This window comes from Triturus cristatus, chromosome 3_2, assembly GCF_964204655.1.
Source record: "Triturus cristatus chromosome 3_2, aTriCri1.1, whole genome shotgun sequence".
NCBI lineage: Eukaryota > Metazoa > Chordata > Amphibia > Caudata > Salamandridae > Triturus > Triturus cristatus.
Genome location: NC_140584.1, coordinates 1,062,427,280 through 1,062,453,768, shown reverse-complemented (window position 1 = coordinate 1,062,453,768; position 26,489 = coordinate 1,062,427,280). Strand labels below are relative to the sequence as shown.

General features: G+C 43.9%; 1 protein-coding gene across 7 annotated transcripts in view; it reads right to left on the bottom strand.

The window, feature by feature from the left end:
* The window catches only part of GTF2I (general transcription factor IIi), a 1,662,009-nt gene that overhangs the window by 1,209,277 nt on the left and 426,243 nt on the right, over positions 1-26,489 (bottom strand). For all 7 annotated transcript variants that reach the window (XM_085649796.1, XM_085649797.1, XM_085649793.1 and 4 more), the window contains 2 exons: positions 21,591-21,737; positions 15,561-15,626 (listed from right to left, as the gene is read on the bottom strand). In XM_085649796.1, the coding sequence (XP_085505922.1) occupies positions 15,561-15,626; positions 21,591-21,737 (213 nt within the window). The remainder of the gene's footprint in view (positions 1-15,560; positions 15,627-21,590; positions 21,738-26,489) is intronic.

Here is a 26,489-nt window from a genome sequence, read left to right as displayed (position 1 = left end):
CTACTGTCCTACGCTGCCAGTTTACTACAGGATTTGGTATAATATACTCCTGCAGTCACTTTACTCGATTATACACACATAAATATCTCCAAAAATATGAACATTTAGGTAGGAAATATTACACTGAGCAAAGCAAAGCTGAACGATTAGGTTACTTACCCTGTAAGCATCTGTTCTTGACATGCAGTGCTGTAGATTCACATACTTTGCATACTCCTGCCATCTAGAATTGGACCTGGATGTGTGCAAAACGTTTTTCTTGGAAGAAGTTTTTCGAGTCACAAGGTAAGGTGACTCCTGTTCTTGGTAATAGTGTGCACGAGTATCGACTCCATGGTTAGTTTGTTTTCCCGCAAGAGGGCGAGAATGGAGGTTAGTTTGTTTTCCCGCAAGAGGGCGAGAATGGAGTACAAGTGTAAGTGTAAGTAAAGAGATGTCCATGCATATGAAATTATAGATAAAAACTGCAACAACCACTGGAGTCTGGGGAGGAGGGTGGGTGCATGTTAATCTACATCACTACATGCCCAGAACAGATGCTTAGAGGGTAATTAACATAATCCGTTCAAGGAATGTGTGACTGTTTAGCTGTGCCCTCCAAAAAGTGGTGGCTAACCAATGGACGTTGCAGTTGTTTGAAAAAGTGTGCGTAGCACCACCTGTCCTATTTTAGCTTGTTGGCATGATAGAACATCAACACAATAGAGCTTGGTGAAGGTGTGTGATGTAGACTGTGTAGCCACTTTCGGCTTTGAGATAACATGTTTGGATGCATTTAACGATCCATCTGGAAAAGTCTGATTTTGAAATGAGTTTCCCTTTATGAGGAGGAGCAAACGCAACAAAGTTGTTTTGAGAGAGTATTTTGGACAGTCAGTATAATTGTTAGTACTCTTTTGACATCTAGTGCTTAAGGAGCCCTTTATACCACAGAAAATAGGCAGTTCAATCGATTGGTTAATGTGGAAAGGAATTTTGGATTGGTACTCAGAACTACACTGTCCCTATGTAGTTAGAAAAACAGTTCTTCTAAAGTTAGTGCCTGGAGCTCACTGACACGCATTAGAGAAGTAATAGCAATTAAAAGAGCAACCTTCCTAGAAAAAAATTGGAGTGACCAATTGCGCAACGGTTCAGAGGGTGGACCCATAAATCTTGTTAGAACAATACTGAGATTCCATATGGGTGCAGATGGGACCCTTGGTGGTATTAACCTTTTAAGGCATTCCATAAACGCCTTAATGACTTTCACTTTAAACCAGGATTAGTGTTGCTTGTTTTAAAGATAGTCAGCCACTGCTGCAAGATGTAGACGTATGGAACTGTAAGCAAGGCCTGAGTGTTGTAAACACGAGAGGTAACAAATAATGTTTGTACAGATGCACTGAGTGGATCCATTTTTTGGTTATTAGAGTAAACAACAACTGTTCCATTTAGCTGCATAACAATTTCTAGTGGAAGGTTTACGTGCTTCTTTAAGAATGTTCATGCAGTCTAGTGGCAAATTTAAATACCCAAATTCTACATTTCAGGAACCAAATCGCAAGGTTTAGCTCCTTGGGTTTGGATGATTGATTTCGCCATAGTTCTGAGTGAAAAGGTTTGGGTTGAGGTGAAGCTTTTCATGTGGAACTACTAAAAGTTTGTGTAGTGAACCATGGTTGGTGAGCCCATGTGGGAGCTACAATAATCAGGGGGAGACATTTGCCTGAGTTTTCAAACCAGAAATGGAAAAAGAGGGAGAGGCGGAAAAGTGTCTGTAGATATTCCTGACCAATTCATCCATAGTGCAACAAATAATGTCTCAACAGGTAATATGTAGAGGCGAATTTTAAGAACATGCACAATAGTTGCAGAGAAGAAAAAGAACAGGGAGACCTCAATGAATTATGCAATAATTGCTAGGAGAGGTTTATATACAGAAATGAGTTAAAGAAAAACTGTATTACATTAAATGAGATACACCTTGTGCAAATTGTGCTCGTGAAAAATGGAATGCCGCAAAGTAAAAAGAGAAACCAGCGAGAGGCGGTGCAAGAAAACAGTGATATCAATATTTATAAAATAACATTTATAGTGGTCCAATTTCATTTGATAATAGCCTAGAAATGGGTCAATTGATTAAAAAACAAAACAGGAATGCACCAATCAACTGCATTAGAAAGTAGATGGAGTTTCGACCTGAAATCAATACAAGTCATCATGGTGGTGGAATTTGCGTAGTCGCTCTACGCAAACCTCCACGAAACGGTAAAAAAATCTCCGCGAGCACGCAGAGTTCCGCAAACACGCGGAACTGCTTGTTCCGCCGGTTCGCGATGCTTTTTTCCTGGTGGTGAACGCTGTTTGCGTGCTCGGGGGGAAATATCTTGCGAACATGCATTTTGAGAGCACGAACAAGCAAAAAATTCCACAAAGCAGTGGATCGCGGAATTTTTGGCAACTCCGCAGTCTCCGCGGAATGCGAAATTACCCAAATTCCGCACATTCTGCAAGCGGAACGGAATTTACCACCCAGGCCTAATCAGGACCCAGGTCTCAGCTGGGTTTACAGGTTACCTCCTGGAGTCTGTGCTTGCAATTCATCCATACGGCATTGCCTTTGGTTAGAGGGTGTGGGAACCTGAAGGCAAAGTTTGGGCCTTTTGCGTTCTCTGCTGTCAGAAAGAGGTCTATCTGTGGAAACCCTTATGTGTGGAAGTATGGGAGAAGGACTAGGGGGTGGAGTTGGTACTTGTGGACTTATTGACGCATCCAACTGAGGAGGTCGGCAATGTCATGATCTGTGCCGGGAAGATGTTCTGCTAACAAATGGATTTTGTAATGTATTGCCCAACACCAAAATGTCAGAGGCGTGACAGCTGTAGAGAATGTGCCCCCCTGCCCCCGTTTTTGTACATAGTACATGGCTGTCATATCGTCTAGGCGGACTAAGACAACTTTGCCTATTAAAGACCCTGATCTGTTAGATCCTGTAGGTAAGCAGCCCAACCTGTGAGAGATGCATCTGCTGTTAGCAAGACCTGTGGAACAGAGTCTATGAACGGCTGTCCTTTTAACAGGTTTTGTGTGCGGCTGTCCACCAACACTAGATCGTCTAATTGGCCCTGGACATTGAAGATGGGATTATTGAGTATTGATAGTGAATCCCAGCTGATGTAGAAGATTTATGGTAATTTGAGTGTGTTGACAGCACAGAAGGTGTGTATTGGCTGTGTTAAGCCAGTTGTCTAGATACGAGAAGACATGAATGTTTTGTCTGCATAAATGTGCTGATACCTCTGCTAAGCATTTGGATGGTGTGGCGACTCGAGACAGAAGGAATTTAAATTGGCAATTTTTCCCCACTATCATAAATCTGAGGTATTTGTGATGTGCTAGGTGAATGGGGACGTGAAAGTATTCGTCCTTTAAGTCTAATGCTACATGAAGTTGTCTTGCTGTATAAGTGGAAGCACTTGTTGAAGTGTGGTCATATAGAAGTGTTCTGGTAGTATGTAGTGGTTCAGAGGCTGTAGATCTAAAATGGGTCATTGACAGCCATTCTTTTTGGGAATTAAATAGTACAGAAAGTAAACCCCCGACCCTTGATGTTGTAGTGGAACTGGCTCTATAGCTCCTTTGAGTAGGAGAGCTTGCACTTGCTGTTTGAGCAGTAGTTGTTTTTCCAAAGAAAGTCTGTGGGTGCATGGTGGAATATTGGAAAGATTGCGGATGAGCTCCAGGAAATAATGTTTGATACTGTCCAACACCCACCTGTCTGATTTTATTGACTGCCAGGTCAAAAGAAACTGCTTTAAATCGAACCCAGACAGGTGTAGGATGATCGGGGGAATGTTTGTTGCCGGATGGGGCATTACAGGTTGGTGTACCTTTGCCCCGACTTTTTGTGTGGTTACCCCTGCAATTGCCTGTAGATGGAGAGGATTGAGTTTGTGACCTGTAGGAAGATGGAGGCATCTGTGGAGGTGGTCTTGGAACTCGCTTTACAAGAGCCTTGAGGAGTAGGCGTTTGAAGCGTTGCCATAGATTTGGCAACTTCAGTATATTTTTTCATTTTTTCTAATGCCTCATCTACTTGTGTGCCAGAGAGATGCTCCTCATCAATGGGATGTTTAATTAAGTTAACATAGGAGGACACTTGTATTGATGCCTCTGGCTGTGGTATTAGCAGAGTCCAGTGTGCATCTAAAGGAGCAGTTGGAAATATATTTTCCTTCCTGAATTAGTTCTTGCACCTTCTTTTTATGCCCATCTGGGAGATACTGGAGGAGTTCCTCCATCTTGTCCCAGTGAGCTGTCATATTGGGCCAATAGTGGCTGTGTATTTGCAATTCGCCAATGATTGGCAGATTGTGCAGCAACCTGTTTGCCTGACACATCGATAAGTTTGGTTTCCTCATCAAGATGTGGTGCGTCTGCTGTAGTTTGTGAATTTGCCAGTTTACAGGCATTCGAAACAACTAGGGTCTGGCGCCTAATAAAAGTCTACCCTATGGGTAATGATGCCTGCCGTTGCAGGATCCTTAAAAATATAATCTGCATGGCACATCATTCCTTTTAACATTGGAAGACCTTGAGATGCACTGTGTGTGGTGCACAATGACTCAAATAAAACGCATGCCATGAATTCCTTGTGTAGTGTACCTCCATGGTACGCTGCTGCCCTAGCAATAAGCTCCTGATATGATGACGTATCGACAGGAGGTGAGGAGAGGGTTTGGCAGGATATAGGTCTGGATCTGTATCCCCTAGGGGTGTCAATGTTATAATTCTGTCAGGGGTGGGGTGGTGCCCCATAAGTGTCATCATCTCTTGTGTCTGCATCTGGGTCTGTATATGGAGATACAAGAGGTATAATATTTAGAGGATTGTGTGGTGAGTGAGGTACAGGAGGTACTGGTGATTTAGGTGGTTGTGTGTGAGATGGAGAAAGAAGAACAGGGTTCAGAGGAATAGTAGCCTTGTCCATTTTCTTCTTCATAGGTATTGGGAGATTAATGTCCTTTTGGAAAGAGGTTTGCCACTTAGTAGAAGGCACTGGCGTAGTCTTGTTGATAATGCAGCCAGTCTCTGGATGTATATGGATCCGCTTTAGTTTTGGATCAAGAATTTACTGCATTATCTCTAAAATGGGCTACAGGAGTGTAGCAGGAGCAAAATCCAGTTTCAGTGCAGCAGATTTTGGAACTGAACCGTTTTTCTCTCTCGGAACCGGAGAGTTCGGAGCCGAAGAGGTGTGATCTCCGCTCGGTGCGGAGCCGGAAGGCTTCATATGTGCTTTCGGTGCTGAGCCTGAAGGCGGGCAGCTGATGCCAATTCTCGGTGCTGACCATGGCCAGATGGTGGTGGTAGTCCGGAAGCTTTTCGTTTTGTAGAAACTGAAAGTTTCGGTGTGGGCAGGTTATGGGTTTGAGTACTCACGGCACCTTGACCTGGCGGAAGATCATGTGACTCCAAATCAATCTGCAAGTTGAAGTCCGAATTTGAACTGAAAAGTTCCCTTCTTTGGCCACCGAGGCTTTGAGATCATCCCCTTCTGGTACGATATCTTGTTGACCGAAGATATCGGGCATGTGTTCCATTTCACATCTCTACATTTCACTCATGCCATCCAAGACAGTCCCGCAGAGTCATTCGTGCTCAGAGATAAGCAGATTGCAGACCTCGTGAAAGTTGGTCCATGGGTACTTGAACAGCACTGGGGGCAGAATCCAAATTGACTCCGTTCCACACTAGCGTAACGAAATTTGAGGGGGCCCCCCTGCAAACTACATGTAAGGGCCCACCTCAAGACTCAGTCAGGAGCTGTCATGCCAAGGTACTGTGCTGAGGGGGCTCCCTGGAGCTCGGGCACCTTGGGGGCCCCCCTGCACCGCGTGGGCCTTTGTTACGCCACTGCAGTTCCATTAGCAGAGTATCATTGATGGAATCGAACAAGTGTAAGGTAGCCCAGACGGGCAATGCCCGAAGTCCACAATCAAAGTGTTTCGAACCAACGAGTGATTGTCTGCCGAATTTCGATACGAGAGGGATGGAAACGAAAGAGAAGCAAGCTTTTTGCAATGTAATAAGTTTCACATTTGCAAGACTTTGAGCTATTGCCATTTTAAATGGCGTACGCCTTTTATTTGTGTTTTGGAAACCTGCAAGTGGTGCGTAAAGACCCACTTTGTACTTATACTAAGTCAGTAAGCAGTAAGAGAGCAATGTCTATAGGTAAAAAGTGTGTGTCTGAGCAGCTTTTAAAAAGACAATAAAAGGCAATGTCATTTACAATGCAATAGCTCAAACACTCACAACTTAGATTTATGCATGAAACTTTAGAGAACAACCACAGAGCAGGATTAAAAGCTCTGAAATAAGCAGATTTATATTCTCCCTGCTTTTTAGGAAGAAGAGTGGCAGCTGCCTTAAGAGATGAAAGGAGGGGCTATGTCCACAGAATGCCTCGCAGCAGCGCATGCACTGCCCAGGCTCGACCTAAAAATGGCTTGTCTGTTTAATATATTAATTCCCTTGGCAAACTACGAAGGGAGAGAGGATACTAAAGTAATTTAATGCAACTATCCTATTATTGTTGTTGTTGGCATCCACTTTGAATCATGGTACATTAGGATTAATAATCCTGTTGAGACAAGGCATTGAAATGTCAAATATAAACAAAAAGTAAATATCATACACGGAAAAGTCACACAAAGTGAAAATCTGGCAGCTATTTACATGCCTCTAAACTCACCCTTGTGTGTAGGTGTCATCCTCATTGAACTTATCTTTACCTTCCAACCAAGGAAAATGCCTCCAGTAGACTACAGCGAGATTACCTACCCTGAACACCTCAAAACAGCACCTTTTTACTATTCAATAGAACAGTTCAAAACCACTCACTCTCACATTTCATAGACGTGCAGAGGGTTGAAAAATGTGTTAGTGAAGCGAGAATCAAGCAAAAAAAAAAAATACGCATCTTACTCCAGTACATACATACACGTCTACCTTTAGCAATACATTCCGAAAACGTTTTACTGACTGACAGCTATCTAACTGCCTTCTAGATTTGGGCATGCACTTTCCAAGATACTGAAAACTGGTAACCTATGAAAAGCGATACAGAGGCGGGCATGTTGGTAAGGGTTTCAGCCAAGTGCTAAACGATAAAGACGAGAGCGAAAATATGAATGCCTTTGTGTATGGAAAAGATGTAGCAATTACGAACAATTCCAAAACATCCCTATACAGTACTTAACAAATAAGAATTTTAATACATGAAAATCTAATAGATGGTAGGCTTTCCAAAATAATTTGTAGTTGGCAATCTCAATGTAATCTGAACCTGGATTCCTTGCACGAATGAAAAATAAACCTTTGAAATATGACTTTTCTAAGTGTGAGAAAGTGGCTCTGTCTATACTGTTCCCAAATAGGTATAGGGTGTACAGAGTCCACAGTCCCCAGAGGTTTGGCAGAGGCTAAAGTTAGATATAACCTTACTCTCTAAAGTGGTAGCTTGGTCGAGCAGTAAGGCAGTATCAGAAGACAGTGTAAAGCATTTGTTGCACACACTCAGTCAGCAAATGGTCTCACACACTCAATAACTGAACTCTAGGCCAATGGTTTATATATACAAAATATATGCTTGTTTTATTTTAGAACCAACAATAGGTATTAAAATATACTTTCTCAGAATGAGATGCTTTATATAAATACTTTTGCAATATGCTATTGACTTTTGTAGAACTTACAAGTGGTTGCAATAGGCAACACAATGCATTGAATTCAATGGTAGTTTCAAGTTATTTGCAACAGATTACTTTTAGGATTACTTTTGGAATTCCAGGACTGGATCCTAGATTCAGTCTTGGGTCAGTACTTTGAATCAAGTGATAAAAGTCGACTTATTTACTGTTATAATTTTTAGACAATATTTAGCTATTTTAAAAATTGACACTTAGAAGAAATTTCACAGAAAAACAGTCAATGATTTCCTACGGAAGAAAATTGGGTTACTGGTAAGTACAGTTGTAGGTAGTTTTCAGAGTCAGTGCTGGACACCAAGATCCAGCACTGGGAGCTCACCTAATAGAAGGCGAGTATTTTCGTTTTCGTTACTTGGCTGATTTTTGGTGAATATTTTAATTTTTGAAAACTCCACACTTAGAAGAAATTTCAGAAGAAACCAGTCAATGTTACCCTATGGAGAAAATTGAGTTATCGGTTTAAAGGTAAGTACTCGACTGGCAGAGTTAAGGTTCTAAGCATAGACTCAGGGGTCCCCCAGTGTTAGATAGTTACAGTTGTTCCACCCTCAGCAGCACAGGGGCAGCCGGGTGCAGAGAGAGTTAGGCCCAATGTTATGAGAGGTAGGGGGGCCTTGGTTGGTGGCTGCTGACGCTGGGCTCCTGGTCACTTGCTCAGGGCAAATGGGGAAATAGATAGGTGTAGAGGTTGCACTGCCAGAGCCACTTGGGCGGCTGGGTGCAGGGTGCTTTTGAGCCTTCGGGCGCTCAATTGATTTCAATGGGAAAGCTCCGGTTTAGAAAAGAACTGGCAAGCTCGGGGAAAAAGATTCTTCAGGTGCCACCACCACTTCGAAAGGTAAGTTGGGTAGTTGGAGGATAGGTAGGTACCCCGGGATTGGGTACGGGGGGGCCGCGGGGCACCAGGTACAGGGGGGCGCCGGGTGCAGGGGTGCCTTTTGGTGTCGGGAAACCTTACCCTCTGTTGATCGCGGTTGAGGGGGACACCTGGTTCCGAGGCTGCAAGAGTCTTCAGGAGTGTCGAGGGAAGTCCTTGGGTGCCGGACTCGGGGTCACAGTCGCTGTGGGGTCGTCCTCGTGGTCTTTGTTCACTCCGGCACAGGCCAGGCTTGGCGGGTGCAGAGTGTGAAGGGTTCGAGGTTCCGGGCTGATGCCAGGGATTAGAAGTAGATTTTGAGTAGAGCCTCTACTCATGGGAGTCCCAGGGGCTTAGAGCCAAAAGGTAGCCAGGTCCTCCAGGGTTTGTGAGGTTGCTGGCCACAAGAGATGCCGGGTTAGAGCAGGAGCAGGTTCGAGGGTCTACAGGCCCGTAGGGCTGGGGCCAAAGCAATTGGTGTCCTCCTCTTCTTAGCAGCTGCAGGGCAGGTCTTCTTGCTCTTCTTTGTATTTCGGAATCTGGGAAAGAAAGGTTCAGGGTGCCCCTAAATACTAGATTTAGGGGTGTTACATGTAGGTGAAGGGCAGGGACCAATGGGTCCCTGTCCTGGGGTGGGTACATCCCCTATCCTGCCTCTCTCCTGTGGGAGGGGGGCAGTAGCCTAATCCTGATTGGGCAGGGCTTCCCATCTTCAAGATGGCGAGAGCCCGGAGATGTGCTTCATCTCACCTCCCCCACCTGAGGGGTGGGGTTGGCAGGCTGGCACATCCCCTGTCCTTATTTTGGGTTTCCGGCCAAGCTTCCCGCCAGAGTGGGGGGTTGCAGTGGCCTGGGGAAGCTCACAGAGGGGGCATGCCTTTGAAGCTTGGGGAGGAGATTTAGCACCCCGCCCAGGATGTGCATTGTTGCAGACCCAGGAGAGCAGGGGCTCTCCTACCCAGGGGTCCAGCAACATGTCTGCTGTGTGGCAGCTTAGGCAGCCTCAGAACAGACCTGGATTGTAGGTTAGGTTTCAGGGGGCCTCTCTAAGATGCCCTCTGTGGTGCTTGGTACGTTAGATCCCACACTGGTTGTGGGTTTAATGTGCTGAGCAGTTTGATACCAAACTCCTCAGTCTTCAGTGCTGCCATTATGGTGCTGGGGAGTTCGTGTTTGATGGGCTCTCAGCACCATGTACTCTTAAATGGCAGCACTGCACTTACAGGGCCCAGGAATGCACCTGGGTACTGTAGGGGCACAGGGCTCCTGCCTCTGTGCCCACACCACTGGCATAGGGCACCCAGCTAGAGGGGTGGCTGATGTATGACAGGGCAGTGTAGGTTCTGGGCATGGCACACAGGGATGTGTGCCATGTCAACTCTCTGTTTTGTCTTGTACCCAGACACTCAGCCTGCCAGGGCAGTGTGTGTGTATGTGTGTGTGTGTGTGTGTGTGTGTGTGTGTGTGTTAGGGTACAGGGCCTCTAAGGGTGGCACAATGAGTGCTGCAGCCCTTAGAGGCCTTCCCTGGTCACAAGGCCCTGGGTACCACTTAACAGGGGCTGACATGTGGCCAGGGTTTGCCAATTTGGTTTTGAGGTTTTTGTTTAGGGAAGGAACATAGGCCCTGGGCACCTGATTGGCAGGAGTCCAGGACACACTCAGTCAAAGTACATTCAGCAATTCAGCAAAAAGTGGGGGCATACCATGCAAGAAAGATGGCACTTTCTCATACTAAGTAGCTCCAGCTATAGAATATTGAAACTCTGGCAATTCCAAAATCAATGTCATATTACCAATATAGTCCCTTTTTCTTTCCATTTGTTTGTACCATGTAAGGTGAAACAAATTAAATGGAGTGGTGCATTCGAAAGCACGATTGAGTCATAGGGCATATAATAAGCATGATACATAGCCATTTGTCTTTACCGGAGGAGCTGCCAGATGGCACCACGGATTCCGCCGTGCCTGCTGATCTAACCCTAGGCCATCTTTGCTGTTGAAAGCAACTGATTATGTGTGCAGCTGAATAACTTCTCCCTGCCGAGTTGCGGGTAAACAGTTCCGGGGCAATGCAGTTCCTAGAGAGTTGCTATTCTAACCACAAGTGGGAAATGTTTTCTTAAAGTGAAAGCAGGACATGGGGAGTTTTAACAAAACAAAAACCATTTAATTGTGAAATTCACAAACAAGTGTTTTTTCTTGTAAAAGGCCCCATGCGGACCTTACACTTTAATGGCGACCACACCCCTTTCTTTAGACGTGGTTCGCAGTAAGCTGAAAAAGGTGAGCAGAATCTAAAGAAAAGGGCGTGACCACCGCTAAAGTGAAAGCACCATATGGGGCGCTTTCACTCAAATTTAGAAGAAGAAAAAAAAGTTTCAAACTGCAGAGGCCGCTAAAGTTAAAGTAGACCGAGCTGGTAAATTAAATAAAAAAAGAAGTCGGGGCAGGGGGTGGGGTTCCATTAAACAAAATAGTGCTCAAAGCCAAGATAAAGCGGACTGTGTAGCAAACAAGTAAAAGGTCCAGTCGTTATGAGAGGCAACAAAAGCAGACAAGGTGGTACCAAGGAGGGACTGAGAAGCCAAATAACGACTAGGAAGTCAGCGTTTGCGAAGGACAATGACGCAAGCCAATTACAATTCTGGGCGGAGAGTGGGCGGGCTTCAAAGTCATAACCCACTACTGCATGCCTCGCAGCAGCGCATGCGCTGCCCAGGCTCGACTTAAAAATACAGACAATGGTAGAGTGGATTACGCAACAAAAGGAACCAGAAAACGGTCTCAAACCGGAGCGCTGTAATGCACATCCAAACCCAGTGGCGGAAAGAAAACAATGGAGTCAACGCCCATGCACATTATTACCAAGAAGAGGAATCACCTTACCTCATGACTCGATAGACTTCTTTGAAGAAAAACAACTTGCACACATATGGACCCAACACTAGATGGGAGGTGTATGCAAAGTTTGTGTATCTACAGCCACAAATGCCTCGAACACACCGTTACTAGTCAGCAGAAGAATATCTAATTCACTTTCTTTAAGGCCAGATAGTCTTGCCCACAATGCAGTATGGTGCTGCAGGAGACAAGCAGGTGCAGATGGGTACTGTTCCTGTCCTGCCATTTGCATGACAACAGCGGTGAACAAGACGCAGGGCACTGATGAACTAGATTACAGAAGGAAAATGTTTCTTACCCTGTAGGTATCTTTTTGCCGTGTGTAGTGCTGTCAATTCAGATACTCTGCATATTCTGCTAATCTTGAACATAGCAAGTTGTTTTTCCTCGATGCCTATCGAGTCAGAGTGTCGAGTGACTTCTCCCTTAGCAGGTACTCCACATATGTCATCAACTCCACTGTTAGATTGTTTTTTCACAGCAGGTGATCGTCAGTATGGAGTGGAGAGTGAGTTTAATGTGATGCCCATACATATTACATCTGTGATGATTAAATGTTGAGGATAAAGACATGTGAAACACACAATGACTTCCAGGGAGGAGAGTCTGCGCATGTGAAGCTACGCACTACATGTTATGTTTTTAAAATTTCAAATACGCGGCTGTCACCCTAAGGTGTCCTGGCGCCGAGTGCTGCCCAAAAGGTTCCCGCGAAGTGTGGTGTCTACTGTGAAGAGCCATGTTTTCAGATCCCGTCTGAAGGAGAGGAGCCCGGTTGCATTTCTGAGGTGAAACGGTAGGTTATTCTAGGCCTTAGAGGCGGAGGCAATGAACATGCTACAAATGAATGTTTAAAGATGCTCTGCATCAACTTCAAAGCAGTGCCCCTGAAAGTGGTGTTTAGCCAGTGGAGGACACAGATGTCAAACAAAGTTCTCAAGACTGTTTAGCCAACTCTAGCCTGCTACTGGGCTAAAAAAAAAAATCTAGACAAAAGTGTTTAATCAAAACATGAGGAGTTGACCATGTAACTGCCTTGCAAATATCGGCTATAGGAATATTTCTTGAGAAAGCCTTTGTTGCACCTTTCTTAAGGTTAGAGCATGACCTCAAAGAGATAGACGGATGTCTTTTGGCTTTGTGTGGATACACCCGACAATCCACCTAGCTATGTCAGCTTTAGACATTAGCCGACCCTTATTACTTGCTGAGCTATATGAAAAGGTTTAGTTCTGTCAAAGCATTAAAGAGCGTAAAACATCTACTGTATGACAAGCTCTTTCAGCTAAAGTATACGTGTGAGGCAGAAGCAGATGGGACATTGGTTAGAATAACTCAAGGCCTTCAATAAAAGCCTTTATGACAGGAATTCTAAATGGTTGAAAAGGTTCCCTGTTTTTCAAGTAAGCTGAAACAGCAGGTAAGTGTAGGCGCATATATGTGCAAGCAAAACTTGACTTCTGAAGGTGAAGTAGGTAGCAGACAATGTTCTGCACTGTGAGTTTAAGAGGATAGATTTGTTTTTGCATACAACAGTCAACTAACCTGTTCCAGTTACCGGCATAACAAGCATGAGTAGTAGGTTTGCTAGCATGTTTGAGGATGTCCATGCACTCGTGGCAAACTAAGGCAACTAAACTAGAGAATCTTTGGTGCCAGACAGCTAGGTGAGCTGCCTGGAATCTGGGTCTCTTGTCCTGCCTGATTTTGTGTGAAAAGGTCCAGCCTGTTGGGGAGCTTCTCATAGGGAGTTTCAGAAATCACAGTGTGTTGAGATCCTGACCAATTTATATATATAGCACTGCCCGTGGACTGCAAGTGCGGGAACCTGGAGGCAAAGCTTTAGCATCTTTCGTTTTCATGTGCGACAAACAAGTCTATTTTTTGGAACACCCTAGCAATGGAAGTATGGGAGCAAAACTTACTGGTCCTACTCACGGACTTGTTGATTTATCCTACTGAGGCCAGTAAAGTTGTTGTTCAATCCCAGAAGATACTTTGATAGGAGGTGTATCTGCTGGTGTATGGCCCAGTGCCATATTTGCTGCGCTAACGCTGACGGCTTAAGGGAGTGGGTGCCTCCCTGCTTTTGTTTAGTCTAAGAATCTCTTTAAGTTTTTTTTTAGATAAAAGGGTTTGATAGGTCGGTGAGTAGCCGAAAGTTCCAGGTGACTGATGTGGAGACCTCTTTTGTGAGCTGACCATAAGCCCAAAATTGTCATGCCATGGCGAAGCGCCACACCACATCCCGCGTCACCCCCCCACCTCAAAAGGAAGGCGTCTGGTGTGCCTTGGCTATGGCCATACTTATGGGGCAGGGTGCGGTCTTTCTACGAAGCCTAGGACTTGCTAGATACGACTACTTCCAGGCTGTGTTGGCGAGGCTCGATATCCTCTTCCTCCTTGGCACACTTAAGTGGGCCCAGCACCAATATCTTTGATAACAAAGGGTCTTTGTGCACCAAAAGGCGAGACACAAAGCACACTATGATCTTGGGAGACACAAAGGTGGCAGATGCTATGGTAGTCGACTCAGGAAACAGTGTTAAAGCAAGGGCATTTCCTAAAGAGCTTCTGCTCCATCATGTACCATGCATCAATATTATCCGATGTCTAAGACTGGAAACAACGCATGTGGCCCTGAGGAAAAAAGGACAGCCTTCAAAATGTGTTGGCCTTGACGAGAAACAGTTAAAAGTGAGAGTCACTGGAAAAGTCAGAGGTGAGAGAGGAATGAACCAAAATAGCTCAAAAAATTTACTTGGTGCATGTCAAACACGAGAATCCTGACAGTATGCTTTCAAACCCGATGGCAGACAAATAGTCTAACGGGGGCTGATGCCCAATGGCAATACCTACTAAGAAAGGAGTCACTCTACACCCCATGAATCAAAGGACATCTCACAAGAACAACAACTTTCAAAATCCAAGGCCAACTTTAAATGGGAAGAGTGTGCAGAACATGTGAATCTACAGCCACATATGCTACAAGCATGTATACAACTGGGACCGTGCTACACTCAAATTGGTTATTTGTCCTGTGTGTTGAGAAGATATTGCCTGATTCTGGGTTATTGTCCGATGAGGAGGAGAATTGAGGTTCCCGAAAAGAAGGCAGAGAAGCAATTCTTGGTGTGTAGCTCGCTACCTCACCAGCTAGCACGGGGGAAAAACAGGGTTTGAAGCCCCGCTACACTCATCTGCTGAAATATAATACAAAAGGTCCTTGGCTACAGGTTAAATGCTGAAAGAATTGTGGAAGTCTAGAAATGTACCACCATAGTGTTAAAGAGCTAAGCAAAAGGACGGTTACATAAATCTGTTATCGGAAAAAAAAAAAAAAAGGACTGTTACATGCAAGCTTACAAAGAGCAGAATTCAATGTAGAAAATATATGGGTGGGGCTTTGTAGAAGACTAACCTGAATGCATGGACCACACAAGCATGGCTTTGTAATCAATTTACCATAATCATCCAATGATTTTGATGGAAGGGAAACTAGACCTAAAACTAGTTAACCTGTGTCAGTTCCTGCATCCTAATAAACATACATTTAAGAATAAAACAACATGGTGGTGTACACCGAGGCCAGCATTAAACAAAACAGAATGCTTCCTAGAGCGCCCCCCATTATGGAATCCAAAATCTTATGCACCAGTCACCATAGGTAGTCCACATTATCCTGAAAATTCATGGATTGAAAGATCGGAGTCAGGAACAAGGAACAAAGAAAATGCATGAAAGGCATCAACCCACAAGCATCCTTCAATGATCTAATGGATATTCACATGAGAGGAGAAATGTGAGCAACAATGAACTTGAATATCATTAGTCTATTTTAGAAGGATAAGCCTACGTCGTGTTTGTGCGCAACAGTAAAAGGCTTGGTCAGTTTCAATGTTCCTACTTCCCAACTTTATTTTAGTAGTGGATACAGAGGGAAAGGAACATGATGATTTGATGGAAATCTTGTTAGTGGAAAAAGCCCCAATGGAGTGCTGTTTTTCTTTTGTTAAGCAGCTAAAAAGAAAATTGGAAACATACCATATTTTCTTTCAAATAATTCTTCCACTTGCTTTCTCAAGTCTGTTATTCTGGCATTCCATTTCTCTATAAGAAAAAGAAAAAAGTTTCCACTCTGTTCAGAGTAAGCGCTAATAAAAGCCAAGGCTTACTAAATATGAAAATAAACAGAATGATCACAGATGTATGAAAGGAGCCAATACCATGGATAGAAATAGAAGAAAGTTAACACAATCAACCTAATAAACGTTTTGCAATTAGATATATTATGTTCAATTATTAGACAATAATCATAAAGCAACATCACATTTTATAAATCGATAAAGCAATGACATCAATATAATAAATTTAATAGAAATAAAACCATGCATATTAAAACACCAAGCATTTCTGTTCAGCACACGAATATACCCACACATAATAAATGGTTGCATAATGTCTTTATGAAATAAAGTGCAGGTTTGCATTTTGTCAATTTACATACTTCAAGAACAGATGGTAAAAAAAAACATGCGTAAAAAATTGTTAACATAAACAAAAGAACACAACATGCAACAAAGTTAGAGGGTGAAAAATTGTCACATGGATAAACTAATATGGCATTTGTAATATATTGCCCCAAGGGAATAAAAGAGACAGCAAATGGTCCCTAAACAGAATCTGATTAGAAATGTAGTTTATCAAGGGTTTAAAACCCTGGTCAGATAGTCCCCAATACTGGGTATTAGGAGTTCCTCACTCTTTCTAATGAAGTCATGTACTTCCTAAAACGTTTTTTATTCTAAGGGACCTTCCTCAGGTCTTCAAAGGCTATTACCCAAGCGTTTTGTGTGTTGAAGTCAGGGTATAATGTGTTCAAAGTCAGATGCAAAACAGTCAAATAGGATCTTGAAGTCAAGATCAAACAGACAACCAAAGTAACATTGTAGCCAGAGTAATATGATCTTCTACATACCCCAGTTCCTCATGCAGGAAATTCTTGGGGCTGCTGGACAGTAACCCAAACAAGCGATTGCAGAAACTGTTCTCTTATCCCCGAATATGGTTTGTGGGTTACCAGCCAGACGACCTTGCCCCGTAGGTTAATACGGGTAAACGCCTTAGTTTATGAATTTCAATCAAAGGTGTAATGTTATCTTTGAGTTGGGCAAGATTAAAAAGACTATCAACTGATATTTGATGCCTAGTTGATAGGCACAGAAACAAGCGTAAAGATTTGAAGATTACGCCCAAATAGGATAAATAGCCAATCCGCTCCATTCTCTTTCCCTTAATACTGATGAATCTGGATTTACAATTTTTGGGGCCACAACCCATGTAAAAAGGTTTTCGCTAAAATGCTGTCAAGGCAGTTTTTAGAGGAGTGTCCCGTTTTGACATGGTAACCCCCATTTTCTCCTGGTATTTGATGCAAATCTGACTGATGTGAACTGGATTCCTGCTAACCAGGTCCCAATTGCCAGTGTTCTTTCCCAGAAACAAGGTAACTGTGCAGTTGCTCCACAATTGGCAAGAACTTTAGCACCCCTGTAAGTCCCAAGAAAATGGCTCCCCGGGTACCTTGCGCATAGGTACTATAGATGGTCTCCAAGGGCTGCAACATCTATTGTGCCACCCTAAGGAACCCACCACCAAACTCTTGCACACTGTCACTGCAGACTGTGAAATGTGCAGACAAATGGGAAAAAATGTCATGCCACGCACCCTTTGTGCCATGTCCCCAGACACTACATGCAATATATGCAAGTCGCCCCTACAGCCCTAAGTCAGGGTGCCCCTGTGCTATCTAGAACACAAAAAGTCGAATCCCACCCACTTGGTTTCTAATGAAATTGGATACACTGGGTCAGGGTTATGCTCATTCTCCACAGGAAGTGGTCATATAGGGGGTGTAGGCACTGCAAAGGTAATTAGGCCATTGGCTACTACCTTACACTCCCCTTAACGCACCTAAATTGAGTATGTAGATCGCACACCTGACACCAGGAACGCAGATTAGATGGACACAAGAAAAGGACGAGGAAGAACAAAAGATCTGGTTCAGACAACTAATAATCTCCTGCATAAAGTACATTTGGATAATGTGTGTTGGTTCTTTAAAATGCTTTTGTGCATCTGTTACTCTCTTAAAACGCTTACAAAAAATTGAGAGGGACCCTTTCTAATCCAAAGGACTAGGGTTCAATCAGAAACAACAAAAGAATGTCCTTTAGAAATTACTTAAACACCCCTTATCAACTCAGTCACTCAAAGCCACTTGCATACAATATTGAGGGTTATTACTACTGACCAAAGAAACAGTGTGTTAACACATCAGAAGTTAGGGCAAGTTTATAAAAAGAATGTAAAAAATATTTTACGAATTTAAAAACGGTTCATGTACAATACATTGTATATACTAGCGACAAAATCATTTTATGATTTTTTTTTTCATGAATTTAAAGAGTTCATGTACAATATACTAGCGACAAAATCAGAATACAAATACACACAAGGCTGCAACAACTTAAATCACAAAAATACAATACCAAAACTTTACGAGAGTAAAAGTAGTGTCTCTCGTAAAGTTTTGGTATTGTATTTTTGTGATTTAAGTTGTTGCAGCCATATTTGTATTTTTATTCCGATTTTATCGCTAGTATATTGAATGAATGAATGAATGAAAAGATATTTATAATGCGCAACTAAGCCCAAAGGCGTCAAGGCGCCCAACAGCAAAATAAATCAAAACAGACCAGAAGCCAGAACTACGGGTAGGCCTTGGCAAAAAGCCACGTCTTTAATGCCTTCCTAAACATAGGGACGGTATTTTGGGTTTTGATTTCAATAGGACAGGCATTCCACATTTTAGGTGCCAGGAAGGAAAAGGCCCCCCCCCCCCCCCATTTTACTCTACGGAAACGGGGAACTGACAGCAGATGTTTTTCCCTGGAGCGAAGATTTCTACTCGGGACATAAGGTGACAGTAGATCCTTAGCCCCCAGGCCAGATAGAGCTCCATAGGTCATGCACAGAATCTTAAAAGCAATCCTCTCTTGTATAGGAAGCCAATGCAGACTCTTCCTGGCAGCGGAGGCCGAGGAGAACTTGGGGGCATCAAGTACAAATTTAGCTGCCGCATTCTGGGCGGTCTGCAGACGTAGCATAGGGCCCTTATTTACTCCTGCATAGAGAGCGTTGCAGTAGTCGAGGCAAGATGTGACCAATGCAACAACAATCTGTTTTCGAGCAACTTGAGACAGATAATGTCTGATCTTTCTGAGGACTCTGATAATACCCCAACAGGTAGCAACGGTCTTATTGACCTGCTGGGACATAGAGAGGGAAGGATCAATCCGGACTCCTAAATTGCGGGCCAGATCCGAGGGGGCAGGGCAAGGTCCCAAGGAAGGGGGCCACCACTCAGAAGACCAGATGTCCCCATTTCCTCCAAAGATCAGGACCTCAGTTTTTTCTCTATTGAGCTTTAGAGAATTGAGAGTCATCCAATGTGAGACTGCCTCCATGTAGTTCCGAAAGTTGAGAGAGGAGGAACTGCCAGACTGGGAGAGAGACACCATAATCTGGGTGTCATCAGCATATGACACCACCTCCATCCCAAAAGATCTTATTACCTTGGCGAGTGGGGCCACATAGATGTTAAAGAGGGTCGGGCTTAAGGCCGACCCCTGGGGGACCCCACATTTGACCGGGAGGGATGGAGAGAGGTATTCACCCAGTTTGACCCTCTGTTCCCTCTGGTCAAGAAAAGAAGCCAAAAGGCTCAAGGCCACACCCTCCACCCCTATCTCCCTAAGGCGAGAAATTAGAACCAAGGGAGATAGGGTGTCAAAGGCGGCCGTCAAATCCAGCAGAACCAGAAGGGTGGAATGGCCCTGATCTACCTCCCTGCGGATGTTATCAAGCACTACCGTAAGGGCCGATTCCGTGCTGTGATGTCTACGGAAGCCATGCTGAGAAGGGTCAAGACAGCCCGAGCTATCCAGAAATGCCGTCAGATGCTCATTCAGATGGGTTTCGAGCATCTTTGCAGGCGCAGGGAGCAAGGAAATCGGGCGGAAGTTTTTAAGAGTTTCCGGGTCTAATGTAGGTTTCTTTAAGAGGGGCTTGACAACCGCACTCTTCCATACAGAGGGGAAAATGCCCTCCTGTAATGCCCGGTTCATGTTACTCAGGAGTGGAGGCAGGAGAGCTTCTCGACACTCCTTAAAGACTCTGAGAGGGCAGGGGTCCAAAGGAGACCCTGACCTGGTCTTACTTAACAGTAGGTCTAGCTTTTGAAGGGAGAGCAGTGGAAAGTTGGACAGATTCAGCAAAGCGGCCGCCCTTTCCCCACCCACAGCAGATAAAGCCAGGGGAAGGTGCGACAGCGCTGCCCGTTGCAACTCAAGGGCCGAGTAAATATTGGCTATTTTTTAATGGAAAAAACAGGAAATTTTGTCACAAAGACCCTGAGAGCAGGGAATCGGGTCTTTAAATTCGTTTAAAAAAAAATCATACATTGTTTTTATAAATTTGCAATAGCGTCTGATGTGTTAAAACACTTTCTTTGGTCAGTAGCTATAACCCTCAATATTGTATGCAAGTGGCTTTGAGTGACTGAGTTGATAAGGGGTATTTAAGTAATTTCCAAAGGACATTGTTTTGTTGATTCTCTTAAAATGCCCAACTGCCTCCAGGCTTATGTTCAATCAAAAGCCTATGAAAACAGGCACCAAGACCTTGTTCGCACTTTGGTTCACCTTCCCACTGCTTTTCAGTGGAAATCAGTAAATGCAGCATATTAAAGGGACTGTACATGGGACTGACTTCCAAAAATGATTGTAGCACAAATAGGCCCCACACTAAGGATGTGGAGGGGGGGCGTTGAAGGAATGAGAGAAGGGAGTGGGCCGTCTACGTTTTTATTCTCGTGAATAAATATTAGTCACATAAGCAAACATATCACATATGAGAAAGCCTCTGTGTGGTCAATGTCGGTAGATACCCTATTGCTGAAGACCTGACTATGTCCCTTAATGTCAACACACAGGACCCTGTAAAGTCATGTTTCATCATTGGTCATCCCGCACCCTCCAAAGAATCCTTTATTGGCAGGCGGGTTGAGTTAAGGGTACTTTACGTGAACTGGACTTTAGGTGGGTAAGGAAGAATCTGACACCATTGGCCGTCTCTGGAAATTATAACAGTTTCTCGAAATTGCATTGTACTGGCAGTTAAGCCTGCTTCTAAGCATTAGGTTTTGTAGATGAGCAAATTTAAACAAAAAGTACACCCTTTAGCTGATTGACTGGGAAGCAGCGCAGCACACAGCAAGATCTGACCTCATCAAATGTAGAACACAACTTTATAACAGGTAACTGTACCTATTCAGTATTAGACGGGTACCAACAAGAACTATAAAGGCAGCAGTTCTGTACGACAAAAAATACCCAGAATAATTATCTAGTGCTGGCTGTGACAAGTACTTCATTTTGATCTAAGAAGATTGTATAAATGCTACAATTAACGCAAGACACTGGCTGATGGCTGAATGTGTCTGTTTCAAAAAATGAAATGTAGGGTGCTGGGAAACTCAAGATAAATCAAAAGCATGACAGTTCAGTTATACTTGGCAGATTATCTTTTGGGAATTTTTAGTCTTTCAATAGTAGTTAAAAGAAAATATTGACTAATAAAAACAAAAAATAAATAAAGTTGTGTCACGCACTAAACATGTCCTAATCATGGAGCGGTTTGATGGGTGTTTATTCCTGCTGATCTCACCATCTTCACACTTCTAGAAATGGAAGAAAAGACTATTTACATGGCAGAGGGTTAAACAGCAACTTAGTATCATGCCTAGAATGCGATTGCGTTCTTTACTCTTTTCACTGAGGAGTGTTATTTATTATTCCATTGAGGTTTACGCAACAGCATTACATATAAACAAGAATAATATGTTTTATTTTTAAACATTACAAATAATTATCTCTAGCACTTCGAAACAATTCAAGATAATGATGTGCCTGAAGATAGAAAATGAGGTGAAGCATATATTTTTTGACTTACCAAAATTGAATTCTTTGGCTTTTCGTCTTGATGTTTCACATGGTGTTTCAGTAACAATCACAGTAGTGATTATGGGTTTTTGGGGAGTGGTTGTGGTGGGGACAGCAGTAGTTTTTGATCTCTTGCTGGGAGGGAAGTATTCTTCATCTTTGAAAGATAGATACATCAGATAAGCTAAATGTGATTACAACATTATGAATTATGACACTTTTACATTCAACTGCCGTTATATGGTTCAATATCAATGCATGATCACAAATTAATAATTGTGCAAGCTTAAGTAATTTAATTGCTATGCTACATAAGACAATATGTTTTTTTACATTCACCAAGCTTTTTTTCTCATGTGATTGAAAATATAATGTGGATGTCTCATTTTCCCTCCTTACAGCCTGCACATTTCTAGTACAAATGACAGGGCAGCAATAAGATTAACTCATTAGGTGTCCTAATTTACCAACTTCATTGTTTGTCAGAAATATTTAAGTCGTCAGTCTTTGATTCTGCCACCAGAAGCCTACTTTAGAGTTTCTTGCACTAGTAGGTACAGGATAAAGCTCAGACACCTCATTGGTAAAGAGGGTGGGTCACATTAGATGTTATAATGGACACTAATGCGGCAGTAGAGAAAGTATTCAGTCTGTAGTACTGGCTCTCCATCACAGAATTCTGTGCGGAGGTTCATGAACATTAGGACACTGAATATCTGCACGCCCCACAGAAAACCAGGGATCCTTTTTTACATGAGATAAAATAAAAACCTTCTTGAAAAAAAGATTACATGAACTAACCATGCACCTATGCAATTTAAAGGAAGTTTCTTAACATTTTTTCTTAAAAGGCTGAAGCTGCTATTCATGCAGGTTCAGAGACAGACTGTGCCCAGGATGCGACCATATCCCTCTAGCTGTCAAGGAAGAAATTGCTCTGAGCACTCGTAAGTGGCACGATTAAGCATTTGATGTACTCACCGAGGAAATAAATGACACACTCAAAGAATAAATCCAAGACCAAATTTTAAAAATGACACTTGTTTATATATATATTTTGTAAAACCAAGAACTGCATTCAAAAGTACTGTTTTTGTTGGCAATTCTTTAAGGTAAGTAAACTTTTAGAAGTTGTGTGCCTTTACGCTCAATACAATCCTCTGGAGAGAAAAGACATATATGCATAACGGTAAGTACAATTCGTTTCAATGGTTCACCTTCTTGGTGTCGGATTGTACTGCTAACAGCAATTCGCCGGGAAATCCCCGAATGTAGCCGGTAGCAGGTTGGTAGCTATGAACACTACAGAGAAAGGGGGGCACCTGGAATCAGGCTGCAAAGGAGGACTTGGTGACAAGTCAGAGAGCTCCCAAACGGGGGCTTGGGTTGCAAGAGTTCTTGGAGTAAGGAGACGCAGGCGGTTCTTCTGTAGCTAGGCCAGGTGGATAGGGCAGCTGAGCGCGTAAAGGTAATACTCAGTTAGGGAGCAGCAACTAGCAGGGTAAAAACAAGACAGCTGGGGCACTCACGAAGTGGATGTCAGTAATGCGGACTTCCCTTGACAGCTGCTCGGTTGTGGTGCAGTGAGAATCCAGATTGGAATCCCATGGTTGGTGTTTGGTGCAGGGCATCTGGCACCCAAGTATTGGTGCTGCACGGCTCCGGTTGGTCCTGGGGTCTCCTCACTTAGTAGGGAGACAGATCTGACCCTCCAGAGAAGGGGCACCTCTTCTCGGTTGTCTGCTGAGTCGGTCAGGCCGGGGAGCTGCAAGGCAGTGGACCGGACTCTGCTCTTCGGTGCCTGTGAACTGCAGAGGAGTAGCTCCTCTGCTCCGATCTTCAGCCTGCAGGACCAGTCACTCTGTCACGACTGTCAGGAGAGTTGCGAGTGCCATGCATGCAAAATGCTACATGTGGTGTAGGTAAGTCAACCTTACAGCCCTAAGGCAGGATGCACTATACCCCATGTGTGGGCATATCTGCTTGAGTGGATGTGGCCCTGTGATCTAAGTAAATTCTTTGATATCACAAGTGCACAGCGAAGCGATAACAAGTACATGGGCTGGACACTCATGATTACAAGGTCATCAGCTACATGATAGCTTTACTGTACCCTCCGGTGTTTGGTACCAAACATCTCATATTAATACAACCATACTGATGCCATTGGTGGATTTATTAATGAATATATGGGACACCTTAGAGGTGCCCCCTGAAAGCCTACCCACTACTAGTATACTGACTGGTCTTGACCAGCCCGCCACCACAGACTATTTGCTGACCCCGTGAGGTGAGATCCTTTGCTCTCGGAGGTCAGGAACAAATCCTTCTCTGGGAGGAGGCGTTTACACCTCCTCCACGCAGGATCTCCATTCCAAGGCGGGCAGCTTCAGAGGCTGCCACCGCCTTTGTTATGCAACCCAGGCCTCTCCAGATAGTGGAGATGCACTTCCCCCTGTCCAGCCCCACTTTTGGCGCCAAGACAGGTGGGAAAACTAGCAAGTTAGGTGGTGTGTCCAACACCAAGCCAGCACCACCCCTCAGGAGGACTTGCAGATGTGGACACAACCTATGGAGATTCCTCAATCTTGTTTTGGCAAACAACAACACAAATAGTAATACCTCAAACAGCTTGACACAAAGTGGGTCAATGTGCTTTTCTGAATACCAAGCCACAAACTTATCCCAATGGCATCCTTAAACAGATTTCATCAAGGGGCGTCTGGCTGCCAGGTTAGAGGGGAGGGGAGGGGAGGGGGGTTCGAAAAAACTACATTGTTGCTACTCAATCACCAAGCATGAAGAGAGATCATGCAAACGTTATGTAGCAGGACCCAGCCCTGGTGCTGTGAGAGGTGACCCTCCCCAAGTGGCAGCCTGACTGGGGGATATATGCTCATGTACAGCAGTCCAGGATACAACATTGTAGGTGCCCTGTACTGAGCCACTAGAATGACTTTGGCTCAGTCAGCCCCAATCTTTCTGAGGACAGGAGTGGTATCGACAGAATGGCATACAGGAGTCCAGAGTTACACTCCAAGTAGAACGCATCTCAGAACGACAGCCACTTGGGAAACATCTCAGCAGTGGCGAACAGATCGAGTTAAGGTTCTCCACAGTCACAGAAGAGACCTTGCACCACCTTTGGGTTTGACTCCATTCACAGCCCGCAAAGCGGTAACAGTTGAGTTTGTCTGCCCTGGCATTGAGAGATCCCACCAAGTGTTGAACAACCAGGAAGATGTCCTGATGATCCAGCCATACCCAGAGGCTTAGGGCATCTTCGAATAAGGGCCAGGGCCCCAACCTGCCCTGGTTGTTGCAGTACCACGTGGCGGTGCTGTTAGTAAACACCTACACATGGTTTCAATGGCACACAGATAGCCTGCAGCTCCAACAGGTTGATGTGAAGCCAGGTCTCTGCCAGAAACTAGAGTTTCTGATCTCTACCTCCCACCATGTGCCCACCCCCTCCTAGAAGTGAGATATCAGTCAAAACTGTCATTTCTGGCAGGGGAAGGGAGATGGGTCTGCCATTCACTAGATCATAATTCAGTATTCAACATTGCAGATCTATTGCAGTCTTCTCTGAAACCTGGTCACAGTCGGAGGTATTCCCCTGGTGCTACACCCATTGGGACATCAGATCCCACTGATAATCCCACTGTAGCACACGTGCCATCTGGAGATCTTCAGCAGGAAGCAGTCGACCATAAAGCCCAGCAGCCTCAGTTTGTATCACTGCAATACAGGAATGAGGATAAAACATCGACACTATGCTGGAGGAAAGACGCAAAATTGTGCAGTGTACAGAATCGCTTCTATAAAAAGGGAGCATCTGAGAAGGAGACAGGTGTGATTTCAGCATGCCGACAGTAAACCCGAAAGAACGAAGAAGGTTCACCATAGTCTGGAGATGGTTGACAACTACCTCAGACAAGCCCACCTTTAACAGCAAGTCATCAAGGTAGATGAAGACTGGAACCCCTGTCCTCTGTAGATGAGCAACCACCGCCGCCATCACTTTTGTGAACACCTGAGGAGCAGTGGTGAGGTCAAAGGTTAGCAAAGTAAACTGGAAATGTTCTGTATTCTGCCAACCACCAGATGGCTATGCATCGAGCAGGTCGCATTAAGGAGGTTTAGGAGGAGCGGTAAAGGGAAAGGTGGAGTATAGTTAGGCTTTTCTGTTTTAGGTTTAAACCTATAATAACTGATAAAACCCCACCAAAAGGAAAATAGCCATCACCAGTGTAAACATATAAACGCTGAAAAAACACCTTTGGAACCACAAATTAAATGGCCTTAATAGAAAGGAAAATGTGAGTGAGAGTCATTTTTATTTCTTCCTGAAGTAGCCAATACAATACAACTGTTATACAAGACAGCAGCAAGAAAGACTGGGGTAACAATATGCTGCTTGAGTTTTGTTGTATAGGGATGTCACTAAAATACTGTTTATTCTTTCTTTTGTTTTATTCCAGTTTTGTGGTCCTTGGTCTAAAGATGCTAAGTTTAGAAGCATATTTCAGGTCTAATTTAACTATTTTATAAACTGTAGAGAATCAGGAAATATCGAAATCACATTTGATATTTGGGCTACGCTTCATTCTTTCACTGATCGGTAAAATGGCTGGTTTCATAAGAATCTTTCCCAATATGTACCATCACATCTACCCACAGACTGAGAATGGGTGAAAGCCTTTGATACATCAACCCCTTTTCTAGCGATTCAGTATTGATAGTGGGTGAATTGCCAAACACCCCAGGCCTTAAACATTCCAAGCAAAGTGTAGTGACAGGTATGTGTGTAAAGAGTGCTGTCACCAAGCATCTGGGTTAGTGGTGAAAACATGACACCAGACATTTGCAAACCATGGAACAGTGTCACTTGGAATGTGGATGCAAA